The sequence below is a fragment of the Rhinolophus sinicus genome, chromosome 14 (assembly GCF_057876585.1).
Source record: "Rhinolophus sinicus isolate RSI-liver-muscle chromosome 14, RSI-T2T, whole genome shotgun sequence".
NCBI classification, from domain to species: domain Eukaryota; kingdom Metazoa; phylum Chordata; class Mammalia; order Chiroptera; family Rhinolophidae; genus Rhinolophus; species Rhinolophus sinicus.
This window is the reverse complement of record NC_142514.1, coordinates 63,843,924-63,868,240: the sequence shown is the minus strand read 5'-3', so window position 1 is coordinate 63,868,240 and position 24,317 is coordinate 63,843,924. Positions and strand designations below refer to the sequence as shown.

The window sequence follows — 24,317 nt, the reverse complement described above, 5'->3', positions numbered from 1 at the left end:
CACTGTGAAAAAATCATTCATCCATTCAACATTGAACAAAAAATGTATCGAGAGCCTACCACATGCCACGCTTTGCTGCAAGGCACCAAACCAAGGGCCAGTGCTGTTACTGTGCCTCCCCGGAAGCTTTTCAATAATCATCTTCTGGGGTGATTTTGATACCTGGACTCGATTGAATTCAAACAGTATGTCAATTGCCTACATGGGCAGAGGTCAAAATATGTATAGTGGGAATATAAAAAAATGTTACTCTCCGGATCAACTGACGACAGTCAGCCAGTTGCCTTCTCCTCCAACTTCCATTTCAACTTCCCTTCTTTATGGGTTGAACCTTGAGTTTTAAATCAGCAACAGTGCCCCTTGGAATAACGTCCACATTTCTCAGCTTCCTTTGCACTAGGTATAACAATAAGACTAATTATTGCCCGGGAAGATGAAAGTAGAAGTGCTGGGTATGAAATCCAGGCATCCTGGATTGGAAAGGGAGGAATTGTGCCCTTCTCCCCTTCCTGAATCTTGCTGCTTGAAAAAAAAAGATGTAATGTTTGGAGCACCAACAGCTATTTTATATCATGAGGACAAATGGCTGTATTCCAGGTAGAGCGGAGCCAAAGCTAGAGGGAGTCTGGATCCCCAATGACTGTGAAGTCTCTACACTACACTATGACCTCAAAACTCTTTTCACCTGAGAAATAAAATTTTTCAGGTCACTTTGAGGGGCCCTAGAGGCACCACGAATATCTTACTGAAACACTAAGGGTACTGTGAATCACGAAAGGAACCTCTGGCCGGAGTCTCAGCCCTGGAGTCAGAGGTAGAATTAGCTTCTCCCCAGCTATGTGGGCTGCACAGGGAGGTGTGGGGATACAAATGAAAATCAGGGTAGTTACTGAAAAAGCAGGGAATTGATGTGGGGAGGCAGACACTTGGAGGAGCTAACCCCCAATTCCTTTTAGGGGAAAAACTGTCTTTGTTTAGGAAAATACAAGTCTTTTATCATGAAAACTGACACACTTGGAGGCTTGGGGACAGTACAGTCAAAGAGAAAGCAAAAGTGTCCTTTGTTAGAAGCAATAGGAATGGAGAGATAGAGAAAGACGAGAGAAAAGGGAGCGGGGAGAGGTCTGAACCACAAAGCAGAGTTGTCAAGTCTTTGAAGAACACCAGCATTTAGTATTTTATTTTAAGTGTTTATATTACTGCACTACTCCAACCTGCCAAACTTGAGAAAAATCTATTACCCTACGAGAATAGGGGTTTTTTTTTTGAGGTAGAGAAAGACTGATGTTGACAGGGTTTCAGAGGAATAGCACCTGTGAAACAATTGTGTCTCCAAATGGATCTAATTCAGTGGAAGTGGGGCCAGAGATAACAGGAGAATACAAGCTACCACTTTTCCCCCTTCCACCTTCTACTGCGAAAATTGGTAGAAATTACGGAGAGGGCACAGACGGTGGTCCTCAATCCTGCCTACATATTAGAGTCACCTAGGGGGCATTTAAAAAAGAAATACTGATGTTTTGCCCCCACTCCAGATCAAGTAAATAAAAAAATCTCTATGGTTGAGGCCTAGAAATCTGTGGTTTTTTTAAAAGCTCCCCCAATGCTTCTAACATGTAGCCAAGGTTGAGAACCACTGGCCTAGAACATTCCACACATCAAAGAAGATCTTTAGATCTTGAGGAGAAGAGAGATCCCTTGACTTGGGAGAGAAGGAGGGCGCTGAGGAGCAGCTAGCATTGTTCCTCTTGGTCCCTCTCAATTCTCTCCACCAAACCAAGACCTCTAGAAGACACCCGGAGTGAGTCACGAGACCGGGGTTAGTCCTCACGTTGCAGTTCACTACCTTTGTGTGATTTTAGGTAAATCGCTTCATTTTTCATCTCTCTGAGCTTCTGTAAAAGAGAAATGGGCTTGATAGTTTCCAAATCCCTGTGTAGTTCTCAAAAATTCTTAATTTTCTATAAAATGACATCACTTTCCCTGGGGCTCAGAGTACTTTATCAATAGTCACTGTCTGCCAGTAACGAAGACCGCGTCCAGACAGAAACCAAGGTTTCTCCTCCCCATTCCAGAAATGTGAAACTTGAAACGCAGAGAACCCAGTTAACTTCCCACACAAGAGGAGGCAAGGTGGGGATGGCTGCTTTCTCCATTAGCTATGGTTTAGTTGTGGTCATTTCTGGGGAATTTGGTGTCTTGTAAAAGGGAACAACAGCTGTTTTCTTAATTAAACACTAATGCATTTCTTTTTAGGGATCTTATTAATTCAGAGAAAGAACACAAGAGTAAACAGTATACTTCTTTGGAAGTTTCATTTCTTTCTCTTTTCTTGTTTTTCCTGTTTCCTGTAAGTTTCTGCTCTTCTCCTAAAATATGAATAGATTTTATGGCTTTCTGCTAAAGACAGTGGTTCTCAACCATAGACAACTCTGGGGCATTTCGCGATGTCTGGAGATATTTTTGTCACAATGTGGGGGGTGGGGGATTGGATGCTACTGGCAGGTAGTGGGTAGAGACCAGGGACGCTGCTAAACATCCTACAATGCACAGGACGGCCCCACAACAAAGAATCACTCGGCCCAAAATGTCAATAGTGCTGAGGTTAAGAAATGCCATCCTAAAATATGAAGGAGATCTGTCAACCCAGCTTCACAGAAATTTCAATTTCTGAGCTTATTCAGTTTCTGGTGCTTCTCTCCCTGACACATTTAGGGACAGCAGTGACTCCTGAACATCAAGTAGTGCATGCCAGCAAGACTGTTTTTCAGTAGCAGGGCATTAAGTAGCTATAAACAGCCCCAATATTTGTTAGATTTCGTGTAACCTTATTTTCAGGCATTGGAACTACCCTGTTTCCCCGAAAATAAGATCTAGCCGGACCATTAACTCTAATGCATCTTTTGGAGCAAGAATTAATATAAGACCTCGTATTATATTGTATCATGTTGTATTAGACCTGGTCTTATATTATGGTAAGATAAGACTGGGTCTTATGTTAATTTTTGCTCCAAAAGATGCATTAGAGCTGATGGTCCGGCTAGGTCTTATTTTCAGGGAAACAGAGTACTTAGTCTACATGGGCAAAAATGTAACAAATGTGAGACAATCACAGAAATTGAGTAACAAGACCACCTGTAACTGCTTTAATGACTGCAAAGCCTACCAGACTTTGGGAGAAATGGAGTTTGGGGCCTCTGAATTGGGGTGTTCAGGCTCCTCCACTAACAAATTCAGTGTGGGGGGAGGGGTGACGTTTTGTTTCGAGCATATACAGGTATAAAAAAAAGACCTGAAGGAACCATATTGAACTTTCAATAGTGGTTACCCATAGGGAAAAGGAGAAGAGATAAGAGAAAGATTGAACAGAAAGAGCGAACAATACAATTCACGAATTTTAAATGTACAATTCAGTGAGTTTTGACAAATATATTCAGTTGCATTAAGTCTAACAGAACTTTAACTTTTCATACTTGCATCTTTTACATTAAGCTTGTAATTTTGTTTCTAATTTATATTGTTGTTTATAATTGAAGCACATGCTTTTGGAAGAACTGGTTGAAATTATAAAATCATACCTCACTTCATTTTGTAACAGCAGCTTACAAAGATACATAAATTATAGCAAAATACCATAACCAGAAATAAAAGGGAAAGATGACATAAACGGGGAAACAATGATTTGAATGGGAGCCAAGTGTAAGAATGCAGACCATGGATTCTCGTTTCCTCGTTTACCCAGAGGACAGTCAGACTTGAAGCTTCCAGTCAGTCAATGTGAAAAGGGAAACCCAGTCATCTTCTCATGTGTGTTTGAGAACGTTAATGAATTTAGGCTCCTATTTAGCAAATCCAATGTACCGTCATTCCTCCCAAGAGGTCGTGATACCATCAGTGTATTTCATAAACTTATTGAAAGTTAGTCCCCAGATATTGTCTGCCCATGAGGAAGCAAAAGAGACGAGAGCCAAATTTTAAAGCTAAAGTGATCCATGGCATTAACAGAGGGTGGAGGGCAACTTAAAGTAACTTCCTAGGTACGGCCACCAGATGCTGAAATCCAGGAACCAAGTATTGTAAAACCACGAAGTCTGTGCAGGGCAGTGGTTTGCTGGAGCCCGCTCCCACCAGCTGATGAGGGCCAATTGTTAAATTTTCAGGAATTTTGCCAGCTGATTGTTAAACACAGCCATTATTAAACATTCAATTATATAAACTTACAGTTAAATAAATTATGCCAAAAACAAAGGTAATAAATATTTAAAACTCATTGCTTCCTAATTATGTTATATTTTACCGTTAGCTGTGCTCTTCAGGTTATTTACATCTGTTGTATTTTGTAAACTAGTAATATTACATAATGGTAAGCCATTGCACATCTCTTCCCAGGTCCATATTCAGAATGTCTCACTGGTAACTTGAAATCGGGCACAATGGGAGTGTTTACATTATAGAATCAGCAAATGCTACAAAACAGGACTTGATTTATCATTTTATTGATCGACTAGACAGAAGAAACCGATGGAGAAAATTTTAATCCCGCAGATTAAATTTAAGTCACGTGTGGATCCATTACACTGAGGAGAAAAATGAGGAAATAGTCTTCCAGTATTCAAAAGCTATTATGCTGAAAAGAATTCACTCACATCGTTGCCAAACAAGTGAAGTTGCAATATATATATATATATATATATATATATATATATATATATATATATATATCTTCATTGTTTCCTTTGTCTCATTAGTGTAAACAAAAATATCAACCAACAGCCATGTGGGAGCCACACTGATTGTCAACTGCAACTACAGGTTGGCCTCAGATACATGAGCTTTGAGAAAACAAACAGAAGCATTCTGTGAGAATCAATTAGCAATATGAAATTTACAGTCAAGAGTACTGAACATTTTATTATTATTTATAAATTGTATGCTACCCATCCTTTATATCAGTAAGTTTTATAATAAACTTAGGTGGGTATATACACATATAATTTCCTCCACATTTACCAGCACACTCCTGCCTGAAATGGAAGATCTCAGGGCACTGAGCCTGTGCTGAAAACTTTCTTAGCCACCTAGGCTGAGTACAGTTAAATAGAATGCTATAATTGGAGGTCCCAGTGACATTTTTCTCCATCCTGTTCCAGAAAAAAAAAAGAATGCTCTTGTGTGAGTATAGACTCTTCCCTAACCCTCTCACAGTCAACCCTTCCACAAACGGACAAGTAGGCTGGATGGAGGATTTTGAATGACTCAATGCAAAGCAATCACAATTATTTCAAAAAAAAAATTTTTTTCATGCATTCCATACTGATAAGATAACCAAGAAATCATTTGTTCATATGGAGAATAAGCATTAATCCACCAGTGATTGGGTCAGGGTGAATAGGGCTGGCCCTGGGCATCATTGTAAAGTGTGTGTGTTTGGCCATTTCTGGCCTCTCTCCTTGGAGCCTGCCCTTCTGCTGCTCAAGAAACAAGAATGGCTTGTCACCCTCTGTCTTTTGCTATTCTCACAGACTCTGCTCCTCTATTATCTACTTAAAGAACATAATAGCTAACTTTGAGCAAACCAACCCATGCAGTCCAGCAGCTCACGCAGATGGCTTCAGAGGCCAGACCTTCTCTGTCTAAAATGCATTCAAAGTCAAACTTTTAAAAATATATGGTCAAATAAATTATAGCTGCAGGAAACATTCGCCCACAGGCTGCCAGTTCATGAGCTCAGAGTCTAGTCTTTCAAGGGACATTGGCAACGTGGTAGTTTGATATGACAGAAAAAGGTAGACATTTGGAGTCTGATGTACCTGAACCCGAATTCTGGATTGACTACCTTAACATGTGATCGTGAACAAATTACTGAAATTTTGAACATGGGTTTTCTCATCTGTAAAAATGAATGAATGAGACGTGAATGAAGAATAGATGAACCATAAATAAATAGAAACTAGCTCAATGAATGCTCCAGCTGTTTCTTGCTCTCAAATGACCCAAGAGAACCTGAAAGATCAAGCCCCCAATACCCAGAATTAATTTTTGACAGTGATTTTTAGGGTGCTAAATTTAGGGTACAGATATCTGAGGAAGCATAACTGGGGCATGACTTCAGTAGCCAAATAGGCAGCTGTCTACTGTTTTACATACCAAACGTGAGAATAAGACTGTGGGAGATTTGCTTCTGCCACAGAGCTCGTCTTAGAGAATGCATAGGCTAGACTAAGAAGGAAGGGTAGGGTCCCAGATTTTCCATTTTGGAAGGGGTGGTTTTGTCTGAATGTCTCTCATCTCCATCCCTAAAATCAGAAACTTAGGGCTGTGACTCACCCAGAAAATCTCCCTTGTTCCTCCTGCCCATGCCCTGCTCCCCAGCCCTCCACAGAGCTCAGGATGGTCCTCCAAGAGTGTGGAAGGTTCTCCCAGCCTTTCACAGAAACCATGGTTTTTGAGGGTCCCTTCCAGAAATGGTTTGTGCGATTTATGGTTGTTGGAGTAGCAGAAATCTTCCTCCATATATTCATGTAAGTGATATACTGAGCAAAAGCAGCCGCTCCAAATATGAGAGAGAATTTGTGGAGGAGATGGCAGCTAGCTTTGAAGGGAATATTTGGCATTGAAAGTATGTCCAGATTTAACTAAAAAGAACCATGTAACCTCATTCTTAGAATCTTATAGCCCATTTATTCAGACAGGGTGTTTAAAAGACAACCTTTCTCCAGTTCTGTTCATTTTGACCTGATCCACAGAAAGACTATGAAAAATGAAAACATGATACCAATTCTAGAATTTTTCCGTAGCTATATTGATTCAGCCTTAAAAGGACTGCCCAGGCCTGATGCCTCCTCTGTTGCCAGGCTCTCAATAAACTCTTGATGGATCAATAAATAAATGAATGAATGATATTAGATATCCATTAGCAATGAAATAGTGCTTGATCATATATTGTATGTCTCAGTCGAATCTATAATCAGTTGCATTTAATATCATCTCAGTTTTGATACGTTGAGAGAATACCTACGTATATTTCGTAACGATCCATTATGAGCAAGCCAAAAAATGTGCTCTGAATATTTCCTAAATATTCTAAATATCTTCTATGCGCCTTTGCTTCGGTATTTAACCAATAAGTCTTAAGTTGTTCTGTGAAAGAACATAGCCCAGGAATTTTTCTTTTTTTTTTTTTTAGCAATTAATGTAACACAAAGAAACCATGAGTAACAAGTGAGAGAATGGAGCTTTCCAGTCCTTTGGATGAGAAAATTCCCAGAAATGTTGGGAACTGCCGGAAATGCCTGGTTGTTAATGCAACTAGCCATGTAAATCCTCTTGGGCTGAAAGCCAGACATTTCCCACTCTGCTTTGTGACAGCTCCACTCTGGGAAGCAAGGCCAGTTTCTCCAAACCAGCAGCTGTGTAACAGACCATGAAAGGGGCAAGATGATGCTACTCCGAGCCATTTCCTCTCTACTGCATGCTCCCCATTAAGGAGCTGCCTATGGTAGAAGTGAGGTCGGCTTTCTTTTTCCTGCTAACATATGTATTTTCACGTACTTATCCTGCCTTTAACCCTTTTGCCGTGAGGATTGGATATCTCCGAATGAATATTTCCATAAATTTTTATACATAAAAATAATGTCATTTATATATAAAGCAGCTCAAATTATTATTATTAAATGCATAAAATAGTCAAAATGTCAACTTTTTGGTTTTTGTGGATTTCTGACACATTTTGGGGGGGAAATTTTGAAATCAATTAATGCAGTGAAAGAGTTAAATTGTAGATTATCATCTTCTGAAGGCCTGTAACTAAATTACCTTTGCATCGCTTTCCTTTTTCCCACCTTTCACGGCCATGGTGCATAGCCCAGAGGGGAACCTCCCTAAGGACTGTTGAATTGAACCAAACACCAATTACATCCAATCCCAGTAATGATTATTACACAAAATGGAATGATTCCTTTCGGAAATGACAAAAGTCAGAAAAGGCATTTAGAGGAGCATCTTGACTTCTCAGTTCTTCCCCCAAAGCCCTATAGAATTCCTGTATATTATCCAGAGTCTGGGGTCTCTGCGGAATTTGTGGTGCCTGAGGAGGGTTTAGCGCTTTCTCCTTTCGGTTCTGGCTTGGGCACAGTGAGAAGACAGAAGTACAATCCCTGTGGTTTAAAGAACACTAATTTACACAGAGCTCTGGAGCAATACACTGCCTACATCCTTTTTTAGGAAGAAATGTTGGAACCTGGAACTAAAGGGCCCAATAGCCACATTCTCAGGATATTTGAAATGATGCTCCTCTTTTAACAAAGGCTTCTGGATATCCACAAAGCGGAAACAAAGCCTGTTCCTCCACTTCACCCGGCTCCTTCCTTGGGAGCCTGAGCTCTCTGAGGTGATGCCCTGCCAGGCGAGCAGCGGGCGTTCCAGCAGGGGAAAGATGTTAGAGAACCATGCTGAGTCTTCTTCTGTGCGCTTCCCCCCTGAATGGCGAGCACCCTGCATTGTATATACACATTAGCTCCTGAACCAAGCTATAAATAAATGGCAAGCTGTCTTTTTCAGACAATAACAACATACACCTGAGAAGAAAACAATCTCTCTGACAGAAAAAAGAGAAACCTGTTCTTTGTCCCAAAAGACAGAAACTATGTTTAGAATAAGCACCTTTAGCTTTTTGATGGGAAAGAAATCTTTTTTGTTTATTATCTCGTTACCCCTTTCTAAAATTTTTTTTTTTTTTAGAAAGGCTATGCCTGACATAGCTTTTGTATTTTTTTTCTTTTCACAGTTAAGCAGAACCAGTCACTGTTCCAAATGGGGCCTGTTCTATTATTAAAAGTCATTTCTTTTGGCACATTTTCTAACCTGTCTTAAAACGATAACCCTGTGGCCTTGATAAATTAATTGAAAATTTTCTCCACACGTGGCTTTGGTGGTTTTGTTAAGGCATTTATGTTAAGAATAACTCTCAGTAGAATTTATCAGTGAATTACTTTATGTATTCCCAGCATTTAATTATTTCCACACTAAGGATATTATAATTCCTTTCCTCACAGTAATGAAAAAAAATGTAACTATTCTCAAAAAAATGCTAGGTTGGGAGTGTGTGTGTTACTGCTGTTGAGTCGGCTCCGACTCCTGGCGACCCTATGAATGAGCGAGGTCCACCATGGGCTGTCCTCACAGCCCTGCTCAGACTCACGCCTATGGCTTCTGTTATGGAATCAAGCCATCTCATGTCTGATCTTCCTCTTTTCTTGCTGCCTTCTATTTTTCTCAGCATGATTGTCTTTTCCAAAGAACCCCGCCTTCTCATGATGTGCTTGAAGGACAGCTTCAGTTTTGTCATTTTTGACTTCAGCGACAGTGCAGGCTTCCTTTGCCCTGGGACCCACCTGTCTGTCTTCCCGGTGGCCCAGGGTATCCGTAGCGCTCTCCCCCAGCCCCATGTGATTACTGGCCCTATGTCAGTAGTTTAGGAATGCTTCCAGCAGAAGCTTTCAATTGTAAATATAAAGCCCAGTAAAGAGAGAAACACTAAAGAGTGAGGAAAAGCAGTTATTAGAATTTCAAATAAATGCCCGTAACTGAAGAACAAAGCAAACACATAGGAACTGGAGTGGGGGCGGCTGGGGAGGAAGGGGATTGTTCACTCAAGGAGGTGAGGGTGGAGGAGGGAGCGTGGAGAGAGCTGGAGCCCAAGTAAATAAAGCACACCGGGGAAAGGAAACATAGTCTCCGTTATTCCAAAGAAACTGGGTACTTTCTGAGGTAGACACAGCCTTGGAATTTTAGTTTGTTCCCTCACCGATAAACAAGAAGTCAGCACCGACAATGATCCTTGGTAACACTTCCTCTGGAATGTACAACATTCCACGTTTCTGGTTCACAGTCACCACCGGACATGCATGAGTCAGCCTGAGCGGTGGGAGATATGCCCAGGCTGCTTATGGGACCACTGAAGGTATAGTCAGCCTGTGAGGTGTGGCCTTGACATGCTTCTTTCTCTTTCAACTCATCTTGTACGAAGAGCCGTAGGTGATTTTTTTTCTTTTTTTAATCTATGGGAAGGAGTGCAGTGCATCATCTGTAGACCATGGATTAACCTGGAAACCAACTAGTGCTTTATAAATGGAGCCTGAATGCGATAGACCAAAATGTGCTGCCCACAGTTCTCCCAGTTGCTTCGAAAATTAAGTCAGTGGGAATATGAGATTTTCTGGGTTTGGTTTTGTTTGTGTCTAGGCTTGACCGGGTAATGGCTGTACATAGCATGTTTTAAGGATCTTTGTGAGGCCCTTGAGTCACTGGGGTTCAACTTAGTAGACCTCTGGCCCAAGGCACTGTCTCCGTACTGGTCCAGAAGAAATCCTGAACTTCTGGGGTAAATCAGGTCCGATCCCTGTGAAGGATGACAGTCCAGTTCTGACTACAGACATGAGAAGACTGACTATCCTGGCCCACCTTCAACAGGACACAGTAAGCAGAGATTCAGACATTGCGTAATCCTACTCCCTGTACCTGGAAAGAAGCATGCTGGTCAGACGGGACAAGAGTAATGGCTGAAAAGTCAGACAAATCCTAACTTCTATCTTGCGTTTAGAAACCGCCCCACTTATATCATGAAGAAACCAATCTTCTCTTTGGGTTCCTGGACTATTTTACTAAATCCGGAGTTATAAACTGACAGAGGAGGCCTATGTGTTCATAGACAAAGTTTTATTTCTTTTCTTCCTTTGTTTTAATGCTTTTAAGGTGCTGTGCACTCTCTAGTTCACCCCAGGTCCTCCGTTCCTTACTGTCTTACATCCAAAGTCATTTGGGTTAGGACCAGAGTATATTACTGCCCTTCTGTACAGCACAGAGAAAAAGACAAACCTTGGCCTCATTGATTTTAGCCTGGTTTACTTTTAAGTAATGAACTATGTTTATATTTCTGGCCACAGACCACACCTTGCTTTTCTGAGGGAATGCAGTAGTTCATATATGTATTTGATCACAAAGGCCGTCCTATTGTGCTCCTGAGGTTCCCTATATCCTCTGCAAGGAATGAAGAAATGAATCAATGAGTTACAAACATATTTTGATCACCTGCGATATGCCAGGTGACGTACAAGAAACAAAGAGGGAAGAGTGCTCACATTTATTACACATTTAATATATGCTAGGAACTTGTGCTAAGCACTTCCCATACATGATCTGTTTCTTTCTGTTTTTTTTTCTAAGTAATCTTGAAAGTTACGCTATGGGGAATAGGTATGACATTGTCATCCCATTTTACAGCTGAGGAGATTGAGGTTCAGAGAGCTTAAGTGAATTGCTCAAGATCCAGAGTAAGTGTGTGGCAGAGCAAAGCTTCAGACCCAGACCTTTCTGACTCCAAAGCACATGCTCTGTTCACTGCATTATGCCTGGACCTGCACTCAAGGACCTAGTATTCCTTTTGAAAAGAGAGAGAAACTTGTAAAAACTCGTATTAAAATGTGCCCTAATTTTGAAAAGTCTGGGAACTTTCTAGCATTTCTCTCTACGGGATCCAGGCAGAAGGGATGCTAAACCTGAAAGACCGTTGGATTATGTATTAAATAATGTAGGTCTTAGAAAGAAGGAAACTAAAGAAATCACCCTAGGAATAGGATGGGTATCGTGTTCTGTGGTTTTAAGAATAAAGATTGACCTCCAAAACAAGTTATTTTAAGAGTGAGGTCAAAGGTTAAAGCTTGCCAGAACAGTAGATGGGATTGCAGACTGGAAACTTGAACTGTGTCCAGTCACAGCTCATAAAATACTAGTGGCTATTAAGGGATTATTAATGTGCCTTATTATGTACATTATCTTCATTAAACTTTCACAATAAGTATGAAAGACTATTATACCAATTTTATAGGTGAGGAAAACAAGAAGTAAAAAAAAAAAAAGAAAAGATTAAATTTACCTAGTTCATAAAGGTTACAGCAGAGACTCAAACCCAGGTCTTACTCCAGTCGATGGTCTTAATGTGCCCCTTCCCACACAATAATAAATGGAAACTACTATTACTGTGTTTTGAAGCAGTCCTAAAGGAAGTCTGCATCAGATATAATTAAATAGCAATTCATAAAAGAAGAGAACAACGTGGGTTTGGATTATTTTTCTCTTATATAAGGCTCTTCATTGTATTTCTGAGCATATCCGTTTTGTAAAGCGGGCCAAATTGAATATGTTGTTAATTTGCTTAGAATAGTTCATCTTTAGGAGTGTCTCTAACTTCTTTATTGTCCACATATTCTAACAGATCCAAGGTTTCTCAATCAGGGCTCTCTAACAAGAGCCCACCCCGAGGCTGATCCACTCGGTGGGCCTATCCTTTCAGAGAACAATTTAAACTAAAAAGTGCAAGAGAGATGTTCAGTCAAGTCCTGTAGCTACAACAAACTATGTTGTATCGTAATAGGATTATATATGAAAAAAGAACTCATAGTACCACAAGAGAATAAATAATAAATACCAACTGCATGCAAAAAAAAGTAGATATTAATGGTAGTAGGAGAGAAAGATCCACTTCAGCTCTGGAGGTCAAGAAAGAGAGCAATCTACTTAGGAGATCCAAGATTGTGGAGTAGATAAAAACTGTGCCTGCTTCCTTCCATGAACACATTAAAATTGCAACTAGATTATAGAACAATCAACCTGTAGAACCATCTGAAGCCTGGCCAAACAGAAGGTTTATAACTAAGGATATAAGAATAAGCCACATCGAGACTGGTAGGAGGGGTGGAGACACAAAACGGGCTGGCCCCAAATTCCATGTGGTGGTTGAGAACCAGGAGGGGAATCTCAGGCCGGTGTGAGAGACCCCAGCCACACACCGGCCTCCCCAGCCCAGAGTACTGGTGCCAGGAAGAGGAGCCCCCACAACAACTGGGAGTGAAAAACAGCGGGGATTCCAAACATCCAGGTGAGATGGAAGGCTGAAGGAAACAGAGATGCCCTCTTAAACAGCCCACACACAGATTCACTTGCTCTCAGCCATTCAACTTGGGCTGCAGCAGAGGGACAGTAACTCTGGCACATTGGAGGCACACAGGGGGCAGACTGAGGGGTGTGGCTTTGGGGCAGAGCTGGAGGGCAGTCACCATTTTTCCTGTGTGGAGCCCTCCTCTGGTGCAGCCGGCAGATGGGCACCATCTTTTTTGTGTTGAGCTCCCCCCTCCAGCCAAATCGGAATCTGATTGGCCTGGTAAGCTCCTCTCCCTCCATCCTGCTGACTCACTGAGATCCCTCTCCACCCAACTTGCCTAACCCAGAGGCACTTTGAGAACAGCCAGCCCCGCCCACATTGCACTCTTTCTTGAAAAACTATTGGAGTCCAAAGGACCCAGGCGGATGACAGCTGCCTTCGGTGTGCTCTGAGACTTTTGCTGAGTAGCTCCAGGCTCAGCACTGGCACAAAACCAGAGTCTACATTAACTTGTTCACCACAACTCTTCCCACTGTAGTGACTGAAACCCTGCCTCACCCAACTTGTATACCACTTGAGGCTTTATCAGAGTTGAACCATAAGGGAGCCAGCAGGTGGCAGCAGACCTTGTGGTGTCCTGGCTATTTGTGGAGCTACCCCAGGCTCAGTACTGTTGGCAGCCATCCTCGGTTTGCAGCACGGCATCTCCCAAGTGCCTCCAACTTTAGCATAGGCAGCCAAAAACCGTGGATCACTTTGTAGCTCCTACCACGTAGTCCCTGACCAGTAACAAGCAGTGGCTGACCTGGGCCTGCACCAGAGCCCCTCCCAAGAGGCCCCAGAACCAATATACTTGGAGGTTGGCTTCAGACCACAGCAGAACAGCACCCAATTAACCCCACAATTGGCACACCCAATGGGTGGTCTCAACAGACAGCAGAGCCCACTGGGGTGAATCCCACTCAGTGGGGTAAACCCACCGCACAGCAGCCTATAAACTGTGGATGTGGCAAAACCCCACAGCCAATCAGCCTATATCACCCACTGATGTGCCAGTAGCAACCAAGGCTCAACTATAACATGAGGGCACACACAACCCACACAAGGGACACTCCTGGAGCCCCAAAGCAGGTGACCAGGGAGACTGTGCCAGGGCCCCGCAGGGCATCTACTACATAAGTCCACCGGCGAAGATTGGGAGACATAGCAGATCTACCCAATACATAGAAACAAACAGGCAGCTAAAATGAGACAACTCCAGAAAAAAATCAACAAAATGGAAGCAAGCACCCTACCAGAGACAGAGTTCAAAACAATAGTTATAAGGATGCTTAAGGAACTTAAACTTCAACGAAGAGGTAGTAAGCATTAAAAAGGACATAGAAACCATGAAAGAGAGCCAGTCAGAAGTGGAGAATACAATAATTGAAATGAAGAATATACTAGAAGGAATCACCAGCAGACCGGATGAAGCACAGGATCAAATCAGCAATTTAGAAGATAAGGTAGCAGAAAACACCCAATGGGAACAACAAAAAGAAAAAAGAATCCCAAAAAATGAGGCAAATTTAAGAGACCTCTGGGACAACATCAAGCATAACAACATTCGCATCATAGGAGTACCAGAAGGAGAAGAGAGAAAGCAAGGTATTAAGAACCTATTTGAAGAAATAATGACTGAAAACTTTCCTAACCTGGCAAAGGAAATAGACATACAAATCAAGGAAGTGCAGAGAGTCCGAAACAAGATGAACCCAAACAGGCCCACACCAAGACACATCATAATAAAAATGGCAAAGGTTAAAGACAAAGAGAATCCTAAAAGCAGCAACAGAAAGGCAACGAGTAACTTATAAGGGAGCTCACGTAAGATTGTCAGCTGATTTCTCAGTGGTAACTTTTGCAGGTCAGAAAGGATTGGCACAAAATGTTCAATGTGATGAAAAACAAGGGCCTACAACCAAGATTACTCAGAAAAGCTATCATTGAGAATTGAAGGGCAGATAAAGAACTTCCCAGACACGAAAAAGCTAAAGGAATTCATCACCACCAAACCAGTATTACAAGGAACATTTGAGGGGCTACTTTAAGTTGGAAAAGAAAAGATCAAAATTATGAATAATAAAATGGCAATAGCTACACATCTATCAACAGTTACTTTCAATGTAAATGGATTAAATGCTCCACTCAAAAGACATAGGAGGGCTAAATGGAAAACAAAATCCTTACCTATGCTGCCTATAAGAGAATCACTTCAGAGTGAAAGACACACACAGACAGAGTGCAAAGGGATGGAAAAAGATATTTCATGAAAATGGAAATGAAAAGAAAAACAAAAAAAGCTGGGGTAGCAATATTTATACTAGACAAAATAGACTTTAAAACAAAGGCTATAACAAGAGACAAAGAAGGACCCAGTAATCCCACTTCAGGGTATTTATATGAAGAAACCCAAATGCTACTTTGAGGGGATATGTGCATCCATCTGTTCATTGCAGCATTGTTTACAAAGGTCAAGATGTGAAGGCAGCTTGGGTGTCTGTTGATGGATGAATGGATAGAGAGGAGGTGGTACATGTATACAATGGAATACTGCTCAGTCATGAAAGGGAATGGGTTCTTGCCATCTGCAGCAGCATGGATGGGCCTGGAGGATACTGTGCTGAGTAGAGAGACAGATGTAATGTGATTTTACTTACATATGGAATCTAAAGAACAAAATAAAACAAAAACAAACTCATAGATACAGAGAACATGTTGATGGTTGCCAAATAGAGGGAGTTTGGGGGGGGGGGAGGGATTAAACAGTACAAATTGGTTGTTACAGAGTAGTTATGGGGATATAGGGTACAGCATAAGGAATATAGTCAATAATATTGTAATAACTATGTATGGCACAGATGGGTACGAGATTTGTTGGGGTGATAGGTGGGACGGAATTGGGGAGCAGGGTGAAAAAAGTGAGGGATTAAGAAGTACAAACTGGTAGTTACAAAATAGTCATGGGGATGTAAGTAAAGCACATAGTGTATAGTCAATAATATGGTAACAACTGTGTATAGTGCCAAGTACTAGACTGTACTAGACTAGTACCTGACTAGTACTAGACTAGTCAGGGGGATCACTTCTTATAAAAATGTGTAACCACTATGCTGTATACCTGAAATTAATATAAAATAATATTGAATGTCAACTGTAATTGAAAATTTTTAAAAAGGGGGGAAAAGGTGAGGGGAATAGAGGTCCAAATTTCCAGGTAGAAAACAAATAAGTGATGGGGGTGTAATGTACAGCAGGGGGAATATAGTCAATAATATTGTGACAGCATAATACAGTGTCAGGTGGTTGCTGGACTTATGGTGATCACTTCTTTAAGTATATAAATGTTGAATAACTATTGTGTATATCTGAAACTAATATAATATTGCATGTTAGCTATATTTTAATAAAAAATCTAAAAAGAGAGAGAGAGAGAGAGCAAAGTGAGATGATTAATAAAGAAGGTTTTGAGTTGCACAGACCTGGGTTTCAAATCACCTCTTTGACCTTGAGCAAGTTATTTGACCTTTGTCAGTCCAGTTTCTTCATCTATAAAATGGAGATTTTGACATGAGATAATAAACCTAAAATAGTAACATAGTGTCCTGCTTATTCTTATTGTAATTATCTGTCAGTTTCCTCCATTAGACTGCAACCTCTTCAAAAACTAGATCTCTGTGCTGCTCACCTTTGTGTCTCCCAGCCTTTGATAAAGTGCTGAAGCTCATGCCCATTCCTGATGTTTCCTTCTCTCCGAAGGCTATTCCATGATCAGATTACTCTGGGCCTCTCTCGGCCCTTGGCATAGCCCATACTAGGAGAAGTGAATGGTTTCCCTGACTGGTGAGTCAGGAAGGGCTTATTCCATACCATTCTTCACGATCACTTGGAAGAGTCTCTTCCACTGTCCCACACCACAAATCTAACTGCCCAATGCTGCCACAACTGAATGGGAAGTCTACCTATTTCTGGGATCTAGCAATATGAAGCACATTTTCACAAAAATATTGAAAGGTGAAGGGACACCTGGCTGGGAAGGTAGATCAGAACCAGATTATGGGAAAAGCTGTGTTATACCTCCATTACATGACATTTAGGCTGATTCCTTACAATATATGAATATTGATAAAGAATGGAAAGAGTCTACATGACTAAACCTAAAACAATACTTCCTTTGCTTTTGATGTTTGGATTTTTTTTTATGTGTGTGGTTTAGAGAGAGGGTTATTTGGGGGGATTTGTTTTGATTGTGTTGAAGAGGTGAGGATGAGGTATCAATATTTTAAATTTTGTGCATGGTTGTTTTTGGTGTTATTTTTAAAGTTATTTTATATTAAGGTACTAATAAACCCATTATTTGATTAATAGACCCGCTAAAGCAGTTTTTATCTAAGTGTGGTCCAGGAGTCTGTCTGAGAATTACCTGGAGGGCTTTTAGAATGCAAATTTCAATGCCTCACCTCAAATCTGCCAAACCGGAATCAGGTGGCATGGGGTGAAGCCCCTTGAGTTTAACATTCTCTCCAGGTGATTTTTATGGGCATTGTATTAATGGCATAACCTGCCAACAGACAGGTGAATTGAATTCAATTTAAATGTTCATAGAAGAGGAAACTATGTTTGCATGTATATAGTTATTGCTAAATTAGATTATTGACCATTCTGATTACTGTCAGTCTTTTTTTGTTTTTTGTTTGTTTTTTTGGTGTTTTTTCTTTTGTGATGGTCTTTTTTCATACAGACTAAGTCAACCCTGCTTACGCAGCCAAGGATATCATCAAAACCCCAGCTGGGCCTTTGAGATAGTATGTGGCCATTTTGTGTCTTACTGATAGGTCTTATGGACAAAAACTAGAAAAATTATACACCACCCACTTTTAACAGAACAAGAAGGCCCCTTGCAATTCTTCCAAAGAATCACAGCTTCTTCAGGTTTTCCACTTCTGGTTCTAAGTGACTATCTCTAGAAAATGGGAACTTCACCACAGGAGAGTTCATGGGCATTGGCTGCAACCTTGTATTATTCCAGCGCATTGACTTCCTTCTGCTTGAAAGTGTGAGAAGGCACTCTGCTTAAGCCTGCTGTGTTTCTATTTATAGATCATGCAACAAATGAGTGACCACCGCTACGACAAACTCACTGTGCCTGATGACGTGGCTGCAAACTGTATATATCTAAATATCCCTAGCAAAGGCCACGTCTTGCTGCACCGAACCCCAGAAGAATATCCAGAAAGTGCAAAGGTAAAATGCCATCCCTCCTGGCCACTGCAGTTAGGGAGGCCTCCCTGATAGTCGTGCTGCCTGGGGATATTTTCATGATGGAGTGACAACTAACCGGGGCTTCCTTTTCCTCTGCACATATCGATTTATTAGGAAAGCAGAAAGGACACTATAATTTCGGGCACAAGGAGAGTTTATTTAACTCATTGATGTCACTGGTCACTAATGCATGCACAGTAATGGAGATGGTCTTGTCTGCTATTCAGAGCTTTTCACATCAGTCCTTGTGCTCAAGCTCTGATTAAATATCCTTCCCCACACTCAGATACTCATTAAGCATAGAGACCTACGATTAGATGGTCAGCTGTGTCATTGCTGTCTGACAAATCTGAGCTGCCCCTCCTCAGAGGGTCATTTGATTCTCAAAGCATAGACGTATGAATGACCCAAAGTGGTGGGTGCTCATTGTCAGGGCTGCAAAAAGAAGGGGCTGCACATCTTATGCAGCATAACAAGCATTAAAAAAAATACTTTGTCGAAAGGATAGAGCAGGAAGAAATAGAGTACACTTGGAATCAAGTGTCCCTCTGAGAGTCTGCGTTTGGAACCCAACAAGGGGATTGTCCCTAGATAAGGAGTTCTTTCCTGGTCTAACCAAATTTTTCTGGTCTTCAGAGCACTCTGCCAGTCTCATCTGTGTACTTTAGTAATTTCAACTGAATCCCACCAAGCAGGTAAAACAGTGCTCCTCCACAGATCCTTCAAGTGTCCCTATCTTTTAATCATTTCAGCATCTTCATCTCTGCCCAAAGGGACAAGATAATTATACTAAGTATTATAGGCGAGCCTTTAGTAACCATTGATCTTATTTGTTTTACATCTTAAGCTTTAAAAATTTTAGATACTTTATGCCACCATTTAAAAGTGCAATACTGTGTAATTTCTAGGCTTACCTCTTAGCAGGTAAAAAGAGAATGGTAGGGGGAGCCATAGGTAATTTCTATTAACATGGCTGAAAGTGTGAACCTGAGAAAAATATAGGACTCCTGACCCCAGACTGCGCTTAACCAGTGCTTGATAAATAATGGGCATCATACTTTAATATGCATCAGGGTTGTTTAAAAATACAGGTTACTGGACCCCCACCCTAGATATCTGTGATATCGGCAAGCACTCGTGTCACAGAATTCATGTGGAGTCTCACAGCTCTGGATGCTTCATGCCTGTCCAACCACATTGATCATCTGACAAGCAGATGCTCATTAACTGCTTCTGAATTCAACCCCGTGTCATCACCGAAAATGGTAACCTCCATGTTTACCGAGGGCTTCCCCTGTGCCAGGCGCTATGCCAGGCATGCTACATGCATTATCTTATTGATTCCTTACAGCAGCCCTGTGAGGGCACCATTTTTATTCCAGTCTTTCAAAGAAGTAATCCGAGGCTCAGAGGGGTATCACTTGACTGAAGTCACACTTTAGGTAGTAAGTTGACAGCACCAGGTTTGGAACCCAACTCTGTCCAGCGCCAGTGCTCTTAAACGCCATAGTGAATTTTAAGGAACACAATGCTTCCTAAAGAAGAATGGTAGATTATTTTTAGGCAGTGTGTTTTCAAGTGATTTTGTTTTTTTTTAAATGTGCTTTGTTTGATCATCAGGGGAAAAAAATCTGTGGGTCTTTAGTTTGAAGTGTTGACACATGCTTTCTATGAGTGTCAGAAGATGCTATAAAATTCACACCTGTGGTTTAAAAGCAGTTTGGCCTGAAATGCTTCACTTAAATTATATTTTGTCAAGTTTTTCCCAGTGGCGTTGGTAAGGAAAGAAACATTAAAGTATACTTGAAAGGGTTATAAAGTGTGGGGAGAGAGTAATATTCAGACTGAAAACATGGCCACCGCCTTTCATGTATCACTTAATCTACCAATGACAACAGCACAGGAAAGGCACATTTACCAACCACATTTTTGACACATCTTGGCTTTGAGGTTAAAGCACAGAGCTAGTGGTTAACCAACGTTCCTTGCTTTATGGGGTATGGCTGTGAGCACGTGTGTGGTCTAGATTGCCATGCACATCTTGGGGTTAAATGGGTTGAAAAGCCTACATTCACAACCAAATTAATTCTCTAACCCAGGTGGGGAGCAGGTGGTAAGACAGAAGCAGAAGCATAATCCTCCTCGCTCCCTTTCCTTGACCCCTCCTCTAGGTTTATGAAAAGCTGAAGGACCATATGCTGATTCCTGTGAGCGTCTCTGAACTGGAAAAGGTGGACGGGCTGCTCACCTGCTGCTCGATTTTAATTAACAAGAAGGCAGACTCCTGAGTTGCAGTCCCTCCCTGCAGCTGGCAATACTGCACTCACAGCCAACAGCTGTCCCCACTCCTGTCGTTTTCATTGACAATCTACTGTGCCACTGTGCTACTAACTCTGGTTTACAAAAGTTTAATTTTGAGTGTAATTGCTTTGTTCTGCACCCTCCTTCTCTCCCCTCACGGTGGTACCGAAGCTGTGGATTTGCTAAATGAATTAAGCAACCTAGAAAATATAGAGCTAATGAATTATTGAAATGTGATTAATGATTGTAAGGAAACACTCATTTAGTGTTTGTTATCAATGTGAAAATCATGTAGTTGCCAACATATGCCGAAGAATGTTTTCTTGATCAATCAGATAAGCTGGGGTTTTTTTTTTGGGGGGGGGGGTTCTTTATAGCATTAATCATTTTTGCTTCCTATGAAATTCCCTGGTCCATGGATTCTTTTCCATTCCCCTTCTTTCTTGCGAACTCTAAAAACTTTTTTTCCAGTTACTTTCTTTTGCTTTTCCCATTTCTATCAGAATCACCTTGACCTTGGGAAAAATCAGGGGTCTTGCCTTCTGGATACCTTCCTACAGGTTTGTCCTGTCCACCATCTGTCTCTTCTGCCTCATGGCTACATCTTCTGCTACACCCCAACTCTCCCCCAGAGGGACAAACAGGCCCCTCAGCAGAACTGTGACCAAAATCAGAGCCGCTGTTTGGGGGAGAGCTTACCGCACAGAGACACATCCTGACAGTGTTTCCCCAGAAATCTAAATTCCAGAAGAAGTAGGGCATCACACCGAGGAAGGGAAATTCAGCACCAGATCGTTGCTAGGGGATCGTAGATCAAGAAACTTGGAAACACCCCGTGGCTCAACAAAAAGTCTTTAAGTCACATTCCATGAATTTTTGTTTCATTATTGTCCATATACAGACCTTAGGGAATTGTCTCATTTTTTTTCCTCAGCTCATTTCTGTTCCTCCTGTTGTGACTCATCCTATTTCTAGCCTTCTACCCCCAGCAATTATCCTAGCCTAGTAAAGTTATTTCTTTCAAAAGAGACATCACGTCTAAAAATGATTGTTGATGGTCTAGTGTGAGCCAGATGGAAGTTCCGGAAGTGATTGGCCTGGTGCTTGCGACCAACTGTTGACAATGGACAATTTTACCTTGAAATACCCATGAATACTTACTGTGGAATTCAATTTAAAACTTCTTTCCGCTCTAGCCTTCAAATTGCACAACCTTAAAATGACACGAATTTCTTACATAGAACAATGCCGCAGTGAAGGGAGAGGTCATTGTCTTTTATTTAAACCTGGAAGAATCAGCCTTTTAGCAGGCGAGGGAAATGGTACTTTCCAAGGAATGGTGACTGATTCGGGCATGTTATCGAACTTCCCAGTCATCCCCACCTTTCCTGTATTGCCTGTAGGTTGTTTAAGAGTGAGAATCAGGGAGATTAAGAAATACTACTTCAAGTCTTGCTCTGCTCAACTATGTGTAAGTAATCAAACATTCCTTATTTTTGATGATCAAGAGAGAATTACCTTCAGTTCCTCTCCCCCTTAGTAAATGGAAGTGGTAAACCTCTCAGAAAACCAATACATCCTTAACCACTCTCTGTCTTTTTCATTTATTTGATGATTTTTTGCCAGAATTTGAAGAAATTCCCTCTCCTACACCTCTTCCTTGTTGCTTAACTTTAAAATTTATTTCACATGCAAATATCTAGTTATATGCATTCCTATGAATAAACCATATCTTGGTCAATGTCATATTTCCAACTATTTTACCATGGGTGAGTAATATGTTTTTACCAGAGAGAGAATAAATGTTACCCACATGCCCACGTTAATAAAGAAAAATTGTCCTTAGCGTTTACAGTTACCCCTTGGGGTTAAATATGGCCTCATATGGGCAAAAGCAGAAGTCCCCTTACAAGAGCTCAACATCTCAAAAACAACCACGAGAGAGCTAACCCAATCCACTGGTTTGGGCTTAATCCACATGGGCATATAATTGTCCATGTCTTTACTTCTATCATCCCAAATTAAAGAACTATTTGTTCTCTATTATGTTTAGTCAATTGCAAGTGAATAGATTTTTTTTTTAGTAATTTTTTTCTACAGAAAGCTGTTTTTCACTTTTCCTTTGCTTCTTTCCCTCTTTGTCTCAAGAAATCACTTAGAATCTGTGTGCCTCTTCTAAGAATCTTACTCTGCATCGCTGTGTCTCGGACTAGGCTGGCTTCTTTGGACTCCCTATGTGATATGACGATGTGAAAATCTAAAATATTCGCAGCACAGTAAGATGACTTCTTGGGTGTTCTCATCAGCGTAATGTCATCTTTGAAGAGGAACGATAACCTGGTACATAGGTTCCCCTCTCGTCCGTTGTGATTTATAAGGATAGATAAATAACAAAAACTGCTTTTTGATGTTATAAAGACATTAGTAATTGTATTTCAGTAAGTAAAAGTTGAATTACTTGATCAGTCAGTATGATTCAATTTAATAAGGACAATATAGAGAAGGTACATTATTTAGCATCATTCCTTCAACTATGATGGATTGCTATAGAAATCAATAGGTAGATCTCACTAACGTGTATTGATTGTTCTTTTAATCTACAGTGAACAGATTTCTGATGCCATCTCTTCATCTCTAAGGGGAGAAGATAGTCTATAGATTAATACTGTGACTTATCTAGAGTTGCATGTTAGTCTTTGTAATTATTTACTCTTTAACGGTCTACAGAACTCAGACTTAATTTCCACATGGTGTTAGGTTTGTGCATTTTATTTTCCTGACCATCTTGTTCCAACTAATGTATGGTGATACACTCTGTGCCAAAACCAGTAATGCCTTTCGTGGCCCTTTAGTCCAGAGAAGTCCTGCACTGATGTTAATCTCTTGCTGTCCTGATCCTGCAAGTACGCCAATCACGATGGAATAAAGTGTGTTATACTGTGTTCAACGGTGTCTGTCTCTCTTTTTTTTTAACAGAAATTGCTGTGGTGAATCAAGCCATCATTTCTTTACTATCAGAGATGGAAGTTTTCTCTCTTCTATGAGCTATGGGATTAGAAACACTGTACCTGTAAATCAACTACCATCAGTAGCTTAGATTAAAATGATAGTGAAAGAGATACTTTATACTTCAGGCACTTAAAAAGTTTGCATACTCCCCATGTTGGGGCAGGAGATCTTTGATTTCACACGTGCTCCTCCTTAAAAAGGCTTCCTTCTTCCCTTGACTGTTAACTCTGGTCAGTACATTATATGGCTCAGTTATGGAGGCAATTGAACAATTTTTTTCTTCACTCATACAAGACTTTGTTTTTTTGTTTCTGTTTGTTTTACAGTGAGCATCTTTTAGGAAATTTGAAGATTTTTTTTAATCAGACTCTTATTTTCAACATTTCCACGCTGAAAGTAGCATTGTTTTCTTTTTCTGATTGTAAAAATAACTGTTCAGTGTAAAAATAAAATTCAGACACTACAAAGAAACTATAAAAACAAAATTAAAGAAAACATTACCCAAAATCTTATCACCTAGAGATGGCTACTATTAACATCTTAGAGAATATCCACACCTCTGTGAATAGCTATGGCTATAAATGTGGAATAATTCTACGTAATCATGCTATTCCACAGCCGGCTTCCTCCACTTAGCAATATATTCGGGCATCTGTCCATGTCAATAAATATAGAGCTACATCATCAATTTTAACAGCCCTGCATATTCCATGATGCTGTTGTTGATGGGTCTCTAGTTTATGGGGAGTGTTAGCTCACAGACGTTGGG

At 40.8% G+C, this 24,317-nt stretch overlaps 1 protein-coding gene across 4 annotated transcripts in view; it reads left to right on the top strand.

The window, feature by feature from the left end:
• Positions 1-23,481, top strand: part of DDAH1 (dimethylarginine dimethylaminohydrolase 1) — a 233,136-nt gene extending 209,655 nt beyond the window's left edge. For all 4 annotated transcript variants that reach the window (XM_074335078.2, XM_074335076.2, XM_074335077.2 and 1 more), the window contains exons 5-6: positions 18,077-18,220; positions 20,410-23,481. In XM_074335078.2, coding sequence (XP_074191179.1) covers positions 18,077-18,220; positions 20,410-20,526 — 261 coding nt within the window. In that variant the 3' untranslated portion in view covers positions 20,527-23,481. The remainder of the gene's footprint in view (positions 1-18,076; positions 18,221-20,409) is intronic.
• Positions 23,482-24,317: the final 836 nt, after the last annotated feature.